Source organism: Aphelocoma coerulescens, chromosome 7 (genome assembly GCF_041296385.1).
Source record: "Aphelocoma coerulescens isolate FSJ_1873_10779 chromosome 7, UR_Acoe_1.0, whole genome shotgun sequence".
Classification (NCBI taxonomy): Eukaryota; Metazoa; Chordata; class Aves; order Passeriformes; family Corvidae; genus Aphelocoma; species Aphelocoma coerulescens.
Window position 1 is genome coordinate 33,498,975 of NC_091021.1, and position 21,026 is coordinate 33,520,000.

The 21,026-nt window shown below is 40.4% G+C and overlaps 1 protein-coding gene across 12 annotated transcripts in view; it reads left to right on the forward strand.

The window, feature by feature from the left end:
* Positions 1-2,451: 2,451 nt before the first annotated feature.
* Positions 2,452-21,026, forward strand: part of CCNT2 (cyclin T2) — a 26,178-nt gene continuing 7,603 nt past the window's right edge. For 3 of the 12 annotated variants that reach the window (XM_069021218.1, XM_069021221.1, XM_069021217.1), the window contains exons 1-7: positions 2,453-2,660; positions 3,420-3,501; positions 9,956-10,084; positions 10,591-10,651; positions 11,751-11,813; positions 18,107-18,152; positions 19,459-19,622. In XM_069021218.1, the coding sequence (XP_068877319.1) occupies positions 2,461-2,660; positions 3,420-3,501; positions 9,956-10,084; positions 10,591-10,651; positions 11,751-11,813; positions 18,107-18,152; positions 19,459-19,622 (745 nt within the window). In that variant the 5' untranslated portion in view covers positions 2,453-2,460. Of the gene's footprint in view, positions 2,661-3,419; positions 3,502-9,955; positions 10,085-10,590; positions 10,652-11,750; positions 11,837-12,652; positions 17,347-18,106; positions 18,468-19,458; positions 19,623-21,026 lie in introns of those variants that run through there. The other 9 variants (XR_011152043.1, XM_069021220.1, XM_069021219.1 and 6 more) reach the window with 9 other exon arrangements.

The following is a 21,026-nucleotide window of genomic DNA, read 5'->3' on the forward strand; positions in this document are numbered from 1 at the left end:
AATAAATACTAGTGTTTACCAACAGTATGGGTTAATGTTCTATTCCTTACAAAAGGCTTCCTAAAAGTAAGGTTGGATGCTTTAAATGTTGAAGTGTTAATGCCCTATCCAGCTTGAGTCCTGCTATAGGAATGGAAAGATGGTTTGCTTTATAGACTATTGATTGAAACAAGTTTTCATTATTATCCAGTGAGTGCAAAGGCATCCTCCTCCCGAGAGGATTTTGTACCAGTCAGAAAAATGCAGATTAGCATTTACAGTCTTTGTTCTCATGGGAACATTTGCTGGCTACATGTGGTGCCACCATTGTTCTGTTCGGTCTTGGAACATTCCAGGCCACACAGTATTAGACAGAAGTTGTTTTTAGCTCTGGCCATAGCTGTCACAGACTGAACCTGAAGGATGCTGAACATCAGCAGTTCCTGATGATCCCAGCCTCCATTGGACTACAAAGAAAGCTCTGTCCTTCTTTACAGAGTCAAACTCACCCCAAAAAAAAAGTGGTCTGTGCAGTAGTTGGAGCTGAAGCAGTCAGCAGCTCAGAGGTTTAGAATATCAAGTTTTTATGTAAGAGGAAATGAAGAGACAGAAAATAGCTTTAACAATATTTATTGTCCTCAGTTTCCAAGACTTCTGCTGATCTTTTTTATTTCAATACCCACATGGAAGCATTGAGTTTTGAGCATGTATAATTTTTCAACCAGATTGTTTTAATTAAATTTCAAAGTTGAAAGGCAACTTCATTCTCATATATTTCCCTTCAGCATACGTGATTCTCACAGATGTTTTAAGAGGAAAACACATTGTGACTCCTCCAATACATTTTAATTTGATTAATTCTTCAATTTTTTATGAATGAAACCAGTTAAATTAGTGAAAATGCAATGTCACATCTTTGGGGACCAAGGTCTGGAATCTCTCCAATAGCAAGAGCAGTATTTAATTACCTTAACCTGTGACTAAATGGGTGATTGCAGTACTCTGCATGGGAGTTAATTAATGTGCATACCCTGCATAAATCATATTCATTATGCACTGTCATTATTTAATGATAGACTACCTATTCTTGATATGTTAAGATTTTAAAGAGGGATATATATAATCTTCCCTCCATCTTCCTTTACATTTCATTAACAAAGCTAATGTAAAATTCTAATTGCAGTCAGACAAGAACATTCTTAATACTCCTTCACCAATTACTGCAGGAATAAAAAATCTAAGTTGAACACCCAAACTCCATGAGCTTTACACAGTGATTTAAACAATGAGGTAAAACACTGTACCTCGATTGTTACAGACAGAAAAATATGAAGTCAAAGATCAGCTAATTGCACGAGAAGTCTTTGAGGTTAAATTTCCTCTGCACATGCAGGATCTTAAAGATGATGTACATTTTGGAAGATCGGGCAAGTAATTTGTGACTGTGCTGCATTACATCTGTATATTTCATCAGTATTCTGTTGGGTCTAGTTATAAAATTACAACTGCTATAAAATTGGCACTGAAGGTGTAAAAGAACTCATTGTGATGTAACGTCAGGCGAACAAAACCACTGCAGACTGGTAGTGGCATGTGCTGAACAGGAGCAGAACACTCGGAGCTGTCATTTTCATCCGTGATGATCAGAACTTTACCTTTTTGCTCCCTTTGAACCCTGAATCCATAAGCTCAGGCCACTGCTGAAAATCCATAACTGAGTTTGGAGTGCGCAGTGAGAACAGCCTGAACACTGCAGGAGCATCACTGACATGCTGGAGCTGCTCATCTGGAAGGACACAAGGTCCGTCACTTTCTTGTGCATTTCTCAAGTGTCTACATGCTGATACTGCCAGCAGACAGGAATTTTCTAGGAACTAGTTGTGCATTCTAAACCTTTCCTTCTTTTCTCCCTTTCCACATCCTCCTCCAAGTATGCTATTCGGCAATTTGCTTACGTTAAGAAAGGAATCCTTACTTCTATCCTTTTTTTATCTTGTTTACACTTTGTTGTTTTAAGTATAAAGGTATCCAGACTCAGATTAGATATTTTAACTATCTTATGAAATAGAAGCCCAGTTAAATGTGGTCAGGCATTGGGATAGGTCTTCCAGGGAGGTGGTGGAGTCAGCATCCCTGGAGGTGTTCAAGGGACATTTGGATCTGGCACTGGGCGATGGGGTTTAGCGGTTTCTAGCGGTTACGGTGGCGGTGCTGGGTGACGGCCGGACTGGATGCCCTCAAAGGTCCCTTCCAGCCTCCCCGGCTCCATGACTCGACGGCTCCACGATTCCACCCCTCCGGCCCCCACAGCCTCGGCCGCCATGGCCGCACCCCCACAGCCCCGGCAGGCCACGTGACCCCGCCCGGCGCGCGGCCGCCCCGCCGCGAGACTCTACGGCGGAGGGCGCGCGCGGGCCCGGAGCTCTCGCGAGAGCCGCGATGGAGGCGGCGGGAGGAGGTGCCGGAGGAGGAGGAGGTGTCATGGCGGCGGCGGGCGCGGGCTCCGCGGGGTCCGCGGCGCGGGGCGGCGGCGGCTCCTCGGCCGCGTCGCGCTGGTTCTTCAGCCGCGAGCAGCTGGAGAACACGCCCTCTCGGCGCTGCGGCGTGGAGGCCGACAAGGAGCTCTCGTATCGGCAGCAGGCGGCCAACCTCATCCAAGACATGGGCCAGCGCCTCAACGTGTATCCGAGAGGGGCCGGCGGGGCCGGGCGGGACGGGCATGAGGGCGGCGGGGGCCGCGTGTGGAGGGGCGGCGGGAGACCCTTTCCCCCGTGTGGGAACCCTCCCCGGGACCCTTCCCGCTCCTCCGCAGCCGCGGCCGGCGCTCCCGCGGGATGGAGCCGTGGCCTGGAGGCACAGAATGGGAGGAGGAGCCTGGCGAAGCCCCCGCGCCGCGCTCTTTGTCGGCGGGTGAGGGACTCGGGTTCCCACCTGCCCTTTCAGCCGCGTTTGTGTCCGTAGCTGCGGGCTGGGGCACTTCTAAAGTAAATCCCAGTTGCCTGCGGACCCGTTTTTCCCGAAACGGGCAACTCCTCTTTAGTTATTCTTTAATGTGATTTTTTAAAGGGAAAAAAAAAATAGGTCAGAGCAAGGCCAAACCCTCAAATCCCCTACTGAAGTAGTTAAATTGGAACAAAACAAAAGCACTTGAGAGAATGTTTCACTGTATGTCGCCCATTGAGGAGTTTTCATTCCATGGGTGACTGTGGGGAGCCTGGCGTAGGAATCTCCACATGGTCTGCGAAACAGATGGGAACGATACGTGTTAATATCAGTTAAGGATGTGTTAATATCGCTAAGTTCTGAAGTGTCACGTCCCTAATCCATTTTCGGCTGAAGACGGTATGTGTAGAGCAGTGATTGATGTGGAAAGCGCATTGCTTTCAGTTCTTGTAGGCAATTTTCTTAATATGTAGTGTTTCCTTCATTTAATCTTCCAGATCTCAGCTTACGATAAATACTGCAATTGTTTACATGCACAGGTTTTATATGCATCATTCCTTCACAAAATTTAATCGAAATGTAAGTATGATTTTATGTGTGGTAATAATATGCCCATAATTTTGTCACTTCTGGCTGAGAAGCGTTACATGCAGCAATGTGAAGTGCGATTTGTTTTTAGGAATTCTAGCTTCTTATCAGTGGTTTAGAAGCTTTAATGATACTTGTTTTCAACTTTGGATTACTTTAACTAGAGGCAATTAGATTTTGTCTTCTGCCATCGAAATAAATAAATAGGCACCATCAGCAAGCACATTTCAGATGTGTGAGGAATACATTTAGATGTTTCAAATGTGGCTGGTGCTTATGTGCTGTAGTTTGAAAGGCTAATGTGTAGGAACACACATTTTTCTTGGTGAAGTCAGTGGAAGTTCTGGCATGGTGTGTCTGACAGTGATAGTGTGGTTATGTGTGTATCCATATGGATTATGTAGCTGTTCCTGAAGCAGTGTAAATTCTTTTAGCTAGTCTAGTCTTAAGTGGTGTGATAAGTCATATGAGACAAGAAAAATTTTTCCATCTGATGAGGTAAATCTTGTTTTACCTAATAACCTGATCATGCTGGCTCTGAACACGGAATATATTGTTAAGAGCAGAATTTTTCAGTAAAAATGCTAGCTGTTATTGAGGAATATTGGAACAGGTATGGAGCTGGAGATAACAACATGGAAATGTCAGTTTGTTTTTTATGTCCACTACTGGATGCAATAGGTGGGAAAATAATAACGTAATAGTCTAGGTATTCTTGGGGTTTGCTTGTTTGTTTTAAGCAAGAGCAGTTAATAGTGATGGTGGTTTGTCACTAAATGTTGAGTTTTCTTAGATCTTTTAATGACAAAATAAACAGATTGAGACTGTGACATATGTTTGGTCTAGGCCAGAGAAGACCTTGATCTACCAAGGGGTAGAGTCTTGCAAACCTTGCACTGCATTTGGGGAGGTGTACAGTGGGGTATAGGGAGAGCCAGCTCTTCTTTCTGTCACAAGTTTGTTCATTATTGTTGGCTGAGCAAATGGGCATCTTATTTGGTGCCTATTTGGCTGGAAATACATACTTGTTTGTAGGTGCATTTCAGAAGTGTATTTTATTATTTTTTGTGCAAAACCTGAGATAAACTCAAACTTCCAGCAGCTTGTTACCGAAACTACTGTGTTCATCCATACAAGTTCCTCTTTCTCCCCTCCTGCTGCTGTTCTGCCCATGTAGCAGTAATCTGTAGCTGGTGGAAGAGGAGCTGGTGAGGCATCCAAAGTGTTCTGGGACTGTGTATGGCTTGTGGGCTTGATAAACTAGAGCTGCTTGGAATGGAGAGATGGCTCAGTGTAGAGCTGCTGTATTTATATATAGACCCACATACCTGTTATATCACCTGCTGGAGTACTGTTTGTACTGTCAGCTGTAATCTAGGCTAGATTTAGGCAACAAGAAGCTTTAGCTGATGTGTTTGGGTTTTCACTGGATACTGGCAAATGACAGTCACTTGGAACTGGCAGCACAGTAGTGTTTGAATGTATATTGCTCTTTATATGAAAACTATGGCTTAAGTTAAGTCATGAATCTTAAAATTCACAAGTTAGCTATGTAAGGGCAGAATGCCTTGGAAACTGCAGCTATTACAGGGGAGGGGAGTGTACTGTTTAATTAATTCTCAGGTAATAGTGTTCAGAGTTAAAGGCAAGTCCACTGCAGGTTGTACCTCAGTAATACTGATTTTTGCTGAATTCCTTAACGACTGTTAGGCCAGAGATTGGCTTTGTGTGTGTGCTCATGGGCAAGAGCATTTTCTTATTACAGTTCTGTAGGGTAAAGAGGGTCTCAGTGAATGGACTTTTAAAATACTCCCAAACCATCCATTAGGTTCTCTGTAGAGAAAGCAAAAGCAGTGAATTCTAGTAAATACTTAATATCAAATCTCCAGAGTACTTGGCAAGCTAAAAAATGTAGCAGTATTCATCACTGCAAGAAGAAAGCAACCCTTAGAAATGAATAGTAAAGGCAGTCTTAAAGCTAAGACCTAGATAAGCTGTCCTACAGCATATGCTATGTCTCTAACATCTCTAATATTTCTTTGTTGTGTGCATGTGGTGCTGTTTATCCATGGCAGGAAGGAATCTGAAGGCTGGGGCTAGAAAATTAGATGGCCATTAATCAGAATGCCTTACGATCTTCAGCTGAAAAAACGTGGCCTGTGTTGTCTTGTTTTATTGGTAGATTAATGGTTTTAGTCTGGTAATAAGCACTTGCACATTTATGATCATGTATAACTGCCAGGTTATACAAATATACATGTATGTCACATGCACTTAATTGTTAATAAACAGGGCTTCTAGTGGAAGCTCAGTTGCTGAATAGATGTTGCCTTAATTTTTTTTTTTCTTAAGTAAAAGTTGCTGCTAAACAGTTTTATAGGCTTTCAGGAGTTTTGGGTTATCTGTGAGTAGGGAACAGCATTCCCAACAGTATCTTCAATCTGTAGAGCCACAGGGGTGGCATGTACCAGTTCATGTAGTCTTGGTTCCTTGGGAGTGTATTACATGTACTACCCAAGTGGCCAAATACCTCTTTTTTGGTGAAGTTACTGTGAGCTAGCAAGTCACTCATGAGTTGCTCTGGATTACCTGCAGAGTACATACATTTAGGTACAAAGAAGAAAGTATTGAGGTTTTGCAGTCAAGGCAGGTTAAGTCCTTGCAAGGTTGCGGTGCCCCAGCGAGGATGGAAACTTGCTTCACCAATTCTGGGAAGCAGAGTTCGATGCCCTGACTACTAATTTCCCTGGCTGTGCAAATGACTGGAGCTACTGTGGATCTCCTCAGTACAAATTATTCTTTCTATGTTGCTGACCAGGGCATGGGAACTTTGGGTTGCTGAGTATAAAATTAGTCTGTACTAATATTGGGATGGGGAGGGAGCTTGCTGGCTTTTTATAGGCAGTACTAGCCTCACTATTACACTTTAAAATATCTTCCAAATTAAACTTCTTCTGCAAATACTGTTTCTATAGTAGTTGGTGTGTTACATTGTTACAAAGCAAATAGTTCTTTAAGGTGCTTACTCTTCAGTACACTCTGATTTGAAGAACAGAAAGGGGGAAAAATCCTTCATATGCTGGCAATGAGAGGTAAGGCATCCCAATGGTAGCTGTAGTTTTTAAATATAATCCATAGAAACGCCATGTGGAATACCAAACAACCAGTTGAAAATAGACTTGATGATGTCAAGGGGCTTTTGTGCCATGCAGTGGAACTTAGCGAAGAGCCTAAAGAACCTGCATGAGGAATTTTTTTCCTTCTAGTGCAAAGTAGGTGAGTTGTGTGGAAGGTATTTTGTTTTCAGTCCTTCTGCATTCCCTTCCTTGTGCCTTGTCCAAATCACAGTATTAAACAGTTGACTTTGCAGTTTTGCAAAGTTCTTAAAACTTTCATAATATGCTTCAAGCTCTAGTGAGGCTGTTTTGGGTACTTCAGTTCTGGTTTTAATATTGCAATTTAACATATTTGCTGCTTTTATGCAATGTGAGCTCCTGGTTATAATAAAAAAAATTCCCCATAGCTCTTTGTGTTCAAACTTGAAAACCCTCTCATAGACTGGAAGCACTTAATGTCTTAGCCTAAACTGTATCAAATCTAAAAACATACTAATATTGGCATTAGAAGGGAAAGGGAGATCTCAGAAAACTACATGCATGCTGCCTATGTGTTCTGAGATTTTTCTGAATGCCTTTGTCTTTACACTGTCTTGCACTTTTTAAGTGAAAAAGGACTTGTACCACATTTCCCAGTGAAACTTGCTGTGTAATGCTTTTGGATTGTGTTAACAAGGCTCTTATGTTTTGGGCGTTTTTTTTTTGTATTTCTGTAGGACTTGGTTTCTGAGATTCTCAGCTAGTAATAAAGTGGGGTTTAATGTCTTGTATCACAGGTGTTCTGAAGATTTCTCAAAGTCTTTAGGACTATTTTGGATGCACAGTATATAATTGCTCTAAATTATTTTGGTTGATATCAAATTAAGATATTTATATATAGGAAGCTTATTGCTTTGTCACGTATGTTTCTTTAATTTTGCATTTTTGTTGTACTTTGTTTGGTTTTTTGCCATTTTTGGTAATTGGAAATGAATGAAAGCATTTGAGTAACTTTGCCAGTTATACACTTAGCAGGGTATGTTCACTGAAGACTACATGTGTGCCAAGTCTGGAATTTTACTAGGATGTCTATCTTTCTGAATCAATACCAAGGGAGCTAAAAATACTGACCTACTCTAAACTGGGAGGGGAGAACCCTTGTCCTAGATAGAAAGACCTGAAGTTCTTTGGCCAGAAGCCAGGGCTTCTTTTTGAAGGAAATAGTTAATTGGGCTGTACATAGATTTCTGATGAAGCAGAGTTAAATGACAGTTAATCAGCTTGACTTAATCAGCTTCCAGACCTGTGTTTCGTGTAAGGTGTTGGAGATCAGGAGTTATGTGGAGACTTCTTGACCAGGTCTGATCTGTTTCAGTAAATCAGAAGATATCCTGAAGTCAGCCTGATGGTGCTTTTTTGGAAAGAAGTAGAACTTTGGTGCAGTCAGACAGAGAGTAACAGTGAGTGAGAATTTGCTGATGATTTAATTGTGCGGTCATTGGTGACTTGGTTCAAAGAAAGCCTCTGTGGAATGGAAATGCTTTCAGCCATAGCAGTTGTTAGAAATGGAGTTCTGTAAAACACCTTTATATGATGTGTGTGTTGGGTTATACATGTGTGGGCTGCCTGACAGCTTCGGCGTTTTCTGCCACTTCAGAGCTGTTGATACTCTCACTTTCTGAACTCCAGGAAGTCTTTCCATTACATTTACTGTTTAAAAGTTTTATCTCCCAGTATGAGACATTTCAAGTAGTATGTCCCTGGCAAACGAAATTCCTTCCAGAATTTCCAGTTGTTACATCAAGCTGTGGGTGTAGGAACTTCTACAGAATCATCAGAAGTATTAAATGACGTGCTAATATGGCCTTGTTCAGCATCACTTCACTTTGGGTTTTTATTTCATTTGTTCATCAGGCTTAGGTTACAAGATTCTTAAAAAGAAAACAGGGGATTTTGTCTCCCTTGTAAAAGAATTTGCTCCCTGTGACTTGTTTTAGGTAGTTGGTTTTTTAGATTGAGGTTTTTGCTAGATTTCTCACGGCACACTTCTACTCATCAAAGGGTATTGCTTTCCCAGGGTGTCAGTTTTCAAATCTGCCAACTTTAAAGTTTTACTTAAGATCCAAGTAGACATTTCGAAGTGATTTAAGGATGCAAAAAGTACTCCTTCAGTACATTTGAAATTTAATCCCTTAAATGTTTAATTCTAATTAGTTTGTTGCAGTTTTGCATATATTGCAAATCTTTATACCAAGTGTTTTATTTTGGCCTAAGAAAGGGCTGCTAACTGACAAAAAAAAAGCAAACCTGATTTTAGGGGGCTATGCCTCCTGTTTAGTTTAGTTCTGTTTGGGTATTGAAAGAGAAATCTAATACTTGCACTGTTTGCACCATGCATTAATTAAATACTCAGCAAGCAGCTATTTCAGTCTCTGAGTAAGTACTTTATGCTGGCTTAATTTTAACTATTTTAATCAGATTATGTCTAGATGATTTCTAGTGCCATTTGAATTCCTGGTTAACATGGGCAGCTTTTGCATGCAAAGAGAACCTAATTCATCAGTGATTTGTTGTTTGCTGTGTTCTGTCTGCACACATCAGTCATTCTAGCTGACAAAAGGCAACAAAATTCTAATTCACAGCTAACTCTTAGGTGATACCGAACTGCCACCTTATGATGTGTAGGGCTTTATATAAATTTTCATCTTTAAATGTAATATGTAGTCTTTACTAACATTTGGTATAAATGGTGTTTTACAAATCCTTATGCTTTGTTCTCCAGATACTGCTGGGCATATAGTAAAGTTTCTAAGAATATATATGTATATATAAAGTTTCTTTTACTTCTAGAGCCTATGTTTATATAACAAGCTGTTTTTATTAAAGTTCTCTGCGAAGTTTCTCGCTCTTTGGGAGAATCAAATGCTAGCAGAACTTGTGATCAGCTGTTTTACTGAAAAGATGGTGTAGTGACTCGCTCTGGGCAAGAAATTGGATGAACCTTCTCACGAAGTATATTTAACTTGAAACAGCCTGTTCTACTGTGACTAAGTCTTCTGGGCCAAAATATTTTTTTTTATGTTGAACTAGAATTAGTTTGACCTCAGACATTTTACTCAGAAATGTAATTTAACATTATGCTGCTCTTTCCCTGTGCTGCTGAGAGGATTGCATCAGTTTAGAAAATAAAACATGACTAGTTACATTTTTGTTGCTTCCCATGACTTCAAAACTGAAAAAAAAAGCCACAAATCCAACTTTTTAAACCTTTTCTATGCTAGTTTAGACTCCATAAAAATTTGAGTCCTGCTTGTAAAAAGTTTAAAAGTACACATGTTTTTCTTCTTCAGATAATGTCTCCCACGGCATTGTTTTTGGCTGCAAAAGTGGAAGAACAGCCACGGAAACTTGAACATGTTATTAAAGTAGCAAATGCCTGTCTTCATCCTCAAGAGCCACAACTGGATACAAAGAGTGATGTAGGTGGAAGTTATGGTTTCAAAGATACATGCATGGCTTGAAAGATGACATTTCATCTAATGATTTGTTACATTGTCTTACTGGGTTAGTGCTGTCTGCAGCCTAGAAAAAAGCCTTTGTTTTCACACCATTTAAATCTTTCTGTTACTTAATGTAATTTCTTAAAGACTCACTTATTTGTTAGGAAACTTGAAGAGATTGCTCCATCTTGAAATTCTTATAGCACCCACCTGACTTCCCAAAAATGCTTTGCTGCAATAGGTTGTGTGAGATCCAGACTAAGTTAATCTTCCTGTGAATGACAGGCAGGTGTAACTTAATTTTGTAGCAATGCTTGTATTGGTGGAAGATAGTAACCCCACTGTGAAGTGTTGAGAATTGTCAGTGCTCACTGGCTTGGGTACTGGTCTTGTGTTGCCAGTGCTGGTATCAAGGAGGCAGTGTGTGAATAAAGTTCTGAGGCAATTGATTGCTGTGTCTTCACCTGTCTGCTTGTTTGTTTCAGGCATACCTTCAACAAGCCCAAGAGCTGGTTATACTTGAAACAATAATGCTTCAGACTTTAGGTATGTATTTCTAAATACCTCCTGTGCAGCCAACTTGCCATGAAGAGGTAGTGGGACCCAAGTAACTGGATTTTTGATGTGCTATTGGTACACTAGAATTTAACTGTTTCCATGTATAACTTCTGACCTGTGAACTTAGTTTCGTGTTAGCAGGTCTGCTGTGTTCACTGTGGAGAAAAAAGGTGTGTCTGTACTTGTGAAAGAGATGTTTCTGACAGTTTGAGTTAGAAATGTGTAGGCTTCCAAATAGATTTTGCTCGGAGTAGTAATTACGTTGACATTTCTTCCCATAAGGTAAATGGTGTAGTAGGCTGGCTCTGCGTGTCGTGAAGCAGTTGGAAAGAGCTTTGTACCAAATGCTCTTCTCCGTTCTGCCTTTCTGTAGAAAAACATTACATAATTGAGCAGGTGTGAGTCTGAACAACACAATTTGTATGTAACCATGTAATGGATTCAGATGATTCCAAAATTTGAAGTGGAATGTTTTGTCAAGAAACTCTTCTGGCTTTAAAATACTGTGGAGACAATTACAGCCAGCAGGCCTGAGAACAGTGACTTGCTCAGATATTCTTAAATACCACTTGGGGTATATTGTTAAAAAAAATAGCTCACAGTAGTGACCTAATTCTTTAAACAATGTCATAAGCCAAGAAAGGTTTCTTAAGTCACTGATCTACAAATTGACTTAATTTGTATTTTCATACATGCAACATGTTTAAGTGCTAGGAATCAATTAGTAGAAGTACACATGCACACACACATTTCAGTGTGTTTGCAGTACAGTTTTTACTGACTTATTAACTCGCTAGAAATTGTTCAGATATATTCAACTTTTAAAAGAAAGTAATTTCCCAGGTTATGTGTGTACAGGATTTGAGATTACTGGAGGAATATTTTAATAATGGATCACAGAGTGGGTTTACCATCTGCCATTCAGAAGTATGGAAAGGTAAAGAACAAAAGGCAGTTAAATAGTGTTACTTATTCTGCGGTGCAAAGGTTTAGCAAGTATTTTAGGTCTGTGGGGAAACATAAGGGGTTTGGTTTTTATTTTACAGATGCAAATGTGTAATTCTGAAATGTATTTGTAACTCTTCAGGTTTTGAGATTACCATTGAACATCCACACACAGATGTTGTGAAATGTACACAATTAGTGAGAGGTCAGTGACTTTTAACCACTTCTGTAAGTCCTTTTTTACCTTTCTAGAAAAATTTTAAAGTAATATTCTTTGTCTAATACGATCTTTACCAACTATGTTATCTAAAGAGTGTGTTTAAAATTAATTATTAAAACCTTGATCTTAACCTTTAGAGATTCATAAAGAGTCCAGTCCTCTGTCCTTCATAATTTTTTTGTTTCTTGTTAGCTTTAATTTAATAATACCTGTTCCCATGTATTCTGGAATGGCAGAAGCAGTCAGCAGTTGCAAACTGATTGGCCAGATACACAGTATCATTCTGAGTTGCTGATTTTCACTCTGAAGTAGTTTTGCCAATTGATGGCTAATGCCAGCTTTTTGTCTTAGCCAATCTTTTCAGGTAATGGACTGAGGGATAAAGAGAGTGCATAGCAAGTCTGCTGTCACATGCAAATAGGTGTGACTAATTGTTTTTCTGGAGCAGTGTGTGCTTACTTGTTTTGGATGGCAGCATAAAAGCCCAAACCTTTAGTTAAACATACCCTGTAACTTGTATGCAGCTCATTAATGTGACTGGCTAGAAACCTGATTTGTTCTTTATATTTTTGTGGCATTTTGGCACGTCTTTAATTCTTAAACTGGTTTCTTTTGGAGCTTTAAAAAGAGATTAAAACACCCTCTTATAAGATGTAGGATGAAAAACGTTAGGAATCAGTTGTAAAAGCATCTAAAATAAGCTTTTTGCTTTGTGTTTCTTAAGCAATAATTGTTTTGAAATTATTAGACCATGGTTGTTAGTCTTTAGTCATTAGCTGATTTTGCAGTGAAAAATGCAAAGTTAAGTGCTTCAAAGTTTTTGGTGGTTTTTCTTCTCTCTATAAATTATGTAAAAGTTAGGTACAGCCTAATCCTGTTAACTAGATTTGTTTTGTAGTAATGCTGGAATTAATGGTGTTCTTTCAAGGAAGAGTGTCTCTTATTTGCTGTAGCTTACTGGTGTAGTGTCTTCAGACAGTGAGTGGGACTGGTGCTGTAAATTATTTGCATATAAAGTAGTTTTATTGCTATTCTTGCTGTAAGGTAATGATTCTCTGCTTTCTGCCCAGATTTGGTTGTGATTTGGTGCATGAGTCCAGTTGCACCTGAAGTCTCAGGAGTCTGCACCAGCATCTCTGTAGGGCTTTGCTTTGGGTTTTCTTAGCTGTTGCTCACTGTGAATGTGAGCACCTTTGATTGTCTTGGGGAGGCCCTGTACTTCTGCTTGGTGCTTGGGGCTGTGGGGAGGTGTGGGGGCAATGTTGTATTGCCTCAATGTTGTATTGCCACATCAATGTGTTTCACTCAAGCCTATAGGCACACTGCTACACAAACTGGATTTCCTTTAGTCAAGGATAGATACCACTCTAAGGCAGTTCAGCTTTTCCCTTTGTGTTTTGTGTGCTAATTTTTTGTACTGACAAAATTCATACTTTGAAGATACTGTGAATTTTTAAATTTGACATCTTAAAACTAGTATTTAATGTCAGCAGACTTGAAAAAATACTTAGAAGTCTAAAGTGATATCAAGTCTTGAAATCTGAAGACTTCAGTGAGGGCTGAAAATCCATGTAGCTCAAGGACTGGTGCAAAGTGCATGTAATGTCTCTGATGTTTGAAAACCTGCTCACTGAAGGAGGTGTGCTCCTTAGTGTGTGTGCATGCAAGTGGAATCCTTGGGAGCACGTGTCCCTAGGAATGGTGTAGACTGTGAACACAAGATTTGAGTACCTTATATTAAAATAAGAAAAAGGAAACTAAGTAACTAATTCATTTAAAACATCAGGCATGACACCTGAAGTCATGGGTGCAAGTCAAGCAAGGACAGAATAATTGCCATGGAACATTGGTTTTATGTATTGAGAGGACAAAGATACGGGCCTGTGGGCACAGTGATTATCTTCAAAGACACAGTGGTGGGAGTTTAGTTCTCTATCCCTGAACATTTATTTATTGGACAGTGTGGGTTTTCAGTGTCAGTAGATGCAACACTCAGATATCTGAGTCCTGAAGCTTTCAAAATATACCTAAGATTTCTCAGTGTTTAAACCTTTAGTGCTAAAGGGATTGACTGAGAAGTTAAAGAAATCCAATGTTACTTCATCCAGTTCTTGTAACGTCGTCTTGGACAAAAAGCACCATTTCAGAAGGCAGAGATACCTTTCTTGATTAGGATGATTAACTTACCCAAGACTGTTAGGATTAAAACCTCCAGCTGTGTGTTTGGGGAGAAGAGGAAGGCAGGAATGTAATGTCTGACAGTATCAAAAAAGAGGCAGCAAAGTTAGCTGAGGTCTGTGAGTGTACTTCAGGATTTGGCTTAGGGTTTGTGCACTGCATTGTCATATAGTGAGAAAGGGCCCTTTTGCTGGCTAAACTGCAGTGCCTCAGAGGATGGCTGATTTTCTCCATCACTTTGCTGTCCTGCATCCAGGGTAATGTGTTTTATGCAGTCACTGTTACCTGTTATTAAGCTGTAAGCTATCTGCTTTAAAAACAAAATGAAAAAAATAAAAATAAAACCCAGGTTGTGTTGATGATGCTCAAAAAATTCAGCCAAGTCATTTGTCAGAAGACTGTCTAGTCTGGCAGTGGCACAGCAGAATCAATTGCTGGAAGCTGAAGATGAACTAGTAAGTGGGAATTGGTGCAAATAAATATAATTGCTTCAACATACAACTACAGAAAAAATGAATTCTTCTCTAAGATTGAAAACCTTTTTGAAGGTATTATTAGACAACACAGATCCTTGCAGAAAGGGGTGACTGGATGGATACATAATGACTCATGATGTTCAGGCATACAATATCTAGTTATTCCTTCTGGTGTTCAGAGGCTTATGGGTTAATGAAATTGTTCCATCTTTGCAGTTTGGTCAGTATAGCAGACAAGGAAAATGGTGTGGGCTTAGTATTTTTTCTGCACCATTCTTCCTCAGTGTCAAGAGACTGAGAAGAGGAGACAGGACCATCATTCCTTAGGATCCCACAGGTCCAAGGAATCTGAAGGCAGTGGATATGTGAGGGCCTGTCAGCAAGCTTCAGTGCCCAGTCCAAGAATGCTCCAGGAGTGAAGAGAAGGAAGGAAAAAAAGAAAAGGGGGAAAAAAACCCCACCAAAATACCAAAAACTGTTCTGATGTCACACTACCTTGCTGCCCTCAACACTTTTTGAATGATCAGCAGTGAAACTGCCCTGATGCCAAGACCATGGCATGGTCCTCTTATGCTCTGGTGCAAAATTGGTCTGTTCTCAGCCTGCTTCTGGTGAAACTTGGAAGCTGTATCCTCATCTCCATCTTGGGAAGGCTTCAGTCACTCCTTTCTCTGTACTGGAACACAACCTTTTGGAACGGGAGATGGGATCTCAAGGATTTCTAGGATTGTTCTCGCTACTCTGCAGGTTATCAGGTATCTTGAACACCCATGATCCTTACTAATCTTTTGTGGAAATTGCACTGTCAAATCCTTCAAATATCCCATACTATCTGTGTGCACAGGTGCCATTGCTTAAATCAGGCTGAGAAAGACAAAGTCAGCAGAAGAGGAGGTGAAAATGCATCAGCTTTTTCAGAGGGTATTCTCATGAGGAAAATTTAAATCTTAGTGGTGTGGAAAGATGTGAAACACCAGCTGCACTCCAGCACTGCTACAGGTGGCCTTCCCATTCTGAACTTTGACCTCAGGCTTTTCTGGGCCTGTTCCCAAGCTTTAAACACTTTCAAGAAAGTAAAGCCACCAGGACTGCTCAGACCTGAATGCCTACACCATGGCCTCCTCCAGCCCTTTCCAGATACAACAGGCACCCACCAGCATCCCTCTGTTCAGAGCCTGGGGCTTTTTGCTTTTGCCGGAAGGACTTCAGCAAGCTTCTCTCTTCTGATGCTGACTGGCTTATCTGCAGTCTCCTCTTTCTGGGGAATGCTCACACGTTGTCAGGGTCCAGGCATAGCCAGTACCAGCTCCTAATGGGACTTGGCAGTCACGTTTTCATGAGCATCCCAAGATCCAAGATAAGCTGTGTTGAAGAAAAGACTCAGGTATCTTGGAATTGCAAGTGGTTGAATTGTGTGGCTATGCCCAATAAAAAGCATTTTGGCTTCCAGTTGGCACTTTCTTGCAGACAGCCTTTTGGAAGGTGTGTCAGACAGCAAGTCCTGTTTCAAAATATTGATTGCTATTTCACTAATCCCTGTCTTATGGCTGCTTCTGCAGCAGTGAGACAGGATGGATGTTTTAAATCTCTCCTGAATGCTAAAATCTTAAACTGGTCATTCATGGCTGGTGTCGTAGCCATTGGTCCTGCAGCTTGTGAGTTATAAGAGCAGCTCTGCTGGCTTGTTTTAGTCTCTGCTTCAAGATGATTTATATTTGGAGATGCACTTTCCACTACTATAATGGAAATAAACCACCAAAATACAGGAACAAAAATTAATTAGATTTGATTTCACTGATGGATTCTGCTAAACCAAAGCTGCCCTACATAGAAGAGTTTGGGACGGATATTTTCAGTTGTGCCTTGTGTTATCAAAGGCTTTAGTTGTGAGCTGACATTTCTTGCTGGTTTTGGCAATGATTATTATTTAGCTGTAAATAAGTTGAAACAGAATCATACTACTTGTAGTATAGGTAAGGTATTTAACACAGTAATTTTTGATTGAGGCTAAAGTGTGTGTTTCAAGATGTGATTCTTTTCTTCCAGGTATGTGTTTTGATTTACTCAACTTTCAAGCTGATGTTAAATAGAAGTTTTCTGGCATCTGCTTTTCTTCCTTGTTCAAAAGGGACATTTCAATGAGAGTAGAGATGCTTCTTGGTCTCGCTCCCTTAATTGAAACATGTAACTTTACAGAGTATATAAATCATTGAAGATCCTTTAGGCATTGCTTTGATGAAAAATGAAGAGCAAGACATCAATTTCAGTCTTACTCAACCATTGTGTGTTTTTATTTGTTATGACAGTCTCATTTCACTTTTTCTTTTTTTTTTTTTTTTAATTCCACCTTACATTTTTTTAGATGGGAGGGAGAGGTTGAACTACGTGGTTTTCTGGCATGCAATTACCATTACAGTGTGCAAACTAAATATTATAGTATAATACATTGCCAGTTCACCTTCTGATTATTATGGATTAGTAGAATTCGTATTTAGGAACAGATCTTGGTACTTTGCTACTTCCACATTCTTCTCAGATTATGGCACTGCCTGGCTGTGTAGGAGAAAGATAAATCTGAATTTTATTCCTTGGCAATCATTAGAAGTTGAGTTAAATCACATTTTAATATGCTTTTTAAAAATTAAATTTTAAAAGCCACTGTAGTATTTCTCAAACTTTATAGAAATAGTATTATTAAAACAAAAGTTTAACAAGTATTCCCTTTGACGTAAAATTCAACACTACGCTTTCTGCAGGTAGCACTGATTTCAAGTGATAGTGTCAAAGTAAGAATTCAATGAAGGCTGCATTCAATCTGCGGTTAAACCCCTTGTGCCCAGCTATTCCATTAAATGCATGTTACAGTAAGTTCTCTTACCTGAGTGAGGACAATTGGGGTGTCACTCCAGGGGTCAGCATTCTGTGCCTGTAACAGCCTAAGTCAGTTTTTCATTTCTGGCATGTTGCAGTCCTGTGGTTTGTTTTGGTATTCTTTTTCTGACTAACTCAAATGAATTTGTCTGTTTCCTATCGAAGCTTTGCCATAGGTTTAACAAATGTGGAGCAAAATGTTATGACTACAGTGCTCTTAATTAGAAGGAGCAGAAAACTTTGAACTTTTTCCCATGTAGCATGGGGGCTTGCTGTGTTACAGGGCTTTGGGAAAGAGACGTGGCTGTTTGCAGGGAGGTGGGAGGGTGTCCTGCCATGCTCCTCACCAAGGGCAGGACGAGCGCTGTGCTGTGAATTGGCTGGGACTGGCTGCCTGCTGCTCTCCCAGGCTAAGGCAGGGATCCCCTGCAGGTGAGGGTGGGGAAGCAGCGCTTCCCAGAGGAGAGTGCTCACCTGTGAGGTGTGGAAGGGTACATCAGCAGAGGGGAACTGTCCTGTGGGCTGTACAGGGGGAGGGAGGGGCACTGATGGGAGTGACAGGTCCAGCTCCAGTGCTGAGTGTAACAGCCTCTTCTGTGTCTCAGAAAAGATTATTTTTAAGGCTAGTTAGCTAAAGATCAGTTCTTTAGAAATGCACAGAAGTGATTTTGGAAAGTAAAACTGCTTGAATTCTGGAATGAACCTGACAAGTTAGTGCAGCTCTTTAATCTCTCTGTTTTTCTTTTCTTACAGCAAGCAAGGATTTGGCACAGACATCCTATTTCATGGCTACCAACAGGTTGTTATCCTGAACCTCTTTGTTGCACTGTTGTAGCACACTATAGCTTCCTTTACTGCAGGGCCCCCTGATGTGTCTTACCCTTGTTGCAGCGGGGGACTGGGCCACCTCCAGTGGTGGTACCTCCCCGCCTGCAGTGCGGTGTATTGGACAAGGGCCTGACGGCACAAAGGGCTTAAATGCACAATGAGAAGTGTAGTGGTGCTTTCTGATGACTTTTTCTCGATTGTGAGTGCATAAGTCTAAAACTGGTAGCCTGAATAGCAGCTAAAGATTACAAAGAGATAAACTTAACCTAGAAATCCGAGCATCTTGGTAAGTACAAAACTATTTTTAGTTTACACTTGTAGTTAATGGCAGTTTTCTCTTAACTTTAAGTATATTGATCCAGTCTTAACTTATAAAATTCTAGTGGGCCTAAGATATTTTCAAATAGCTGATTTTTCTTTGTAGATAGACTAGTACTCACACAATGTTATTTCTTTTAGAGACAGCTCTTTAATCTTAATATATAGTTTTAAAACTTAAGTACTTAGATAAATTTATAGTTCTAGGATTTCAGATGGGTGTTTTATAGACATAGCCTGTAATAGAAAGAATTAGAGAGCAGACTTTAGTCTGGATTTTTGGATTACTTCAATTTGCCTCTTGCAAAACTACTTCACCTTTATTTAAGAGGATTACATTTTGTGTAGATACTGTTTTTAAACAGTATCTTCTGGTTATTATAACTGTTCAAAATAAATAAGTAAATCCTGGTGGTTCCTTGATGGGCAAGATTCTGTACTAAACAGCTGTTAAGAGAAGTTATGCTAGAGCAGTGAAAGTGAACCAATGTGTTTGTGGTGCTGGAAGCTGAAGACAAGGTCACAAATGTCACAAATCCGGGCCTGGTGAAAGCAAAGCCCACAAGTAACTCACCTGGCTTCTGTGGAACTGCTGGGGATCTTGATTGTCTCATTCAGAGACTGCACAATCAGCTCTGTGCATTTTAGTGCAGAATTTTAATTGACCATATTATACTGCCCTTTTTAGTACTTAAGTACAGTAGAATAACTGGTACATTTATTTACTGTTAATCAGGCTTTTGATAGCAAAACCAAATTAAACTTTTCTACCAGATAAATGCCCTATCCATTGTTTTCTTAGGGCAGTTAAGATATCTTATGAATTTATTCAACAAAATGTTTAACTGCTGTTGATTGAGAAGCTGTCTCATTCTGTATGTTAATGGTTGATTTGTTTGGGTTTTCTGTTTTACATGTTTGATTTCCTTTGGTTCCTCATTACGAAATTTGTGCAACAGCCTTCACCTTACCACATTCTGTCTTCAGTACAAGCCTACAGTGATAGCATGTGTGTGCATTCACTTGGCCTGCAAGTGGTCCAACTGGGAGATTCCAGTATCCACTGATGGAAAACACTGGTGGGAGTATGTAGATCCCTCAGTTACTCTAGAACTACTAGATGGTAAGTCATACTCCTTTCTCATTTTGAAATTCAAGAGTTATTCATGTAAGGATGGGAACATAGTATGTAGTGAGAGCTTTCAGCTGAAATTAAGTCTCACTGACTTCATGTACTGTATCTTCAGTGAAAGAGAGGGATAGGAGTGGGGAGAACTTCAGAAGACAAACTTGGTTTTGAGACTTTTAGTTTCATCCTTTTGGCTGGGGTGTCCATGTACCTTTTGCAGGTGCAGGATAGAATCCTGCTTTTAAATGCTTTTCAGAACCGAGAGAGAGATGGAAATCTGTCAGTGCAATTTCATGCACCCTGATTGGTTCAGGTACCTCAGTGTTGTTTCAGTGACAGTGTTCATAAGGCTGTACGTAAAATTGCTGTGTTTATGAAGGCAGTTCTCTGTTAACAGTTTGGTACAGCTTGTGGGATCTCAGACTGTGGTAAAATACTTTTTCTTGTCAAATGGCTTCTTTCCTGAAGAAAGCATACACCTAGAACACCAAATACCTAGAAGTTTACTGTCTTTTAAGATAGTACTTACTACAATAAGTCTGAACTTAGGGCCCAGATGTGCTGCTGTAGTGGAGTTGGGAGCTCCTGTGGCTTTCAGATCTATGCGTTGGGCTTTGTTGGTCCTGGAGTGAAACATTTGTTTCAGATTAGTGGTGGTGATCTCCAGGCTTCAGATGGCCCAGCACTGACTCCCTGTACCTGCTGCTTTCCTCTGCTGAGCTGTTCTTAATGGCAATTTGGGGGTGTTTTTTGAAGTGAGAAATTTAGTAGATGTCATGTGAAGCACAGAACTGTTGTGAGCTTCGAAGTGCAGGCTCAAACGTCTCTGTCTTACTGGGCTTCTTTAAGCTGTAGCTGCAGTTCCAAACACCAGACTGCTTCCTTCCCCCCGGCTGTGGGTTTGTGGCTTTAGTAAGCATGCATTGTTTGCATTAGTAGAATCCCATGAGGGAATGCTGTGAGCTTCTTGTGAGCATCACTTAATTCTTCAAGTATTTATGGAGCTGGGGTGTTTAAGAGACTCGGGTAGACCAAAGGGCTGAGGTAGTTTTGCACTTGGGAGCAGCTGAGGCTGTGACTTGCTTGTGGAGTTCTGGAGAAGCCAGTTCTTCCAGACCTGTGCAATGTGTATGTTTGCATTCAAATTCTGACTGTACCCAGTTATTTTTAGCTTATGACTAGAATTGAGTCTCAGTGGAAAGTATTTTTATTTGCAGCTGATAAGCATGGGGACCTGCATTTTCCTGTGGGCATACTAATTGCAAGGAACTTTGTTTTATTAACACAGCCAGCTATTCTGTCTTGAACACAAATTACTTCAAAGCTGTTGTTTGAAACAGAGTCCTTCCAAAGGTCTGATGCCTGTGGTTTGTACCGAGCTTTTACTTAGTTTCCTGA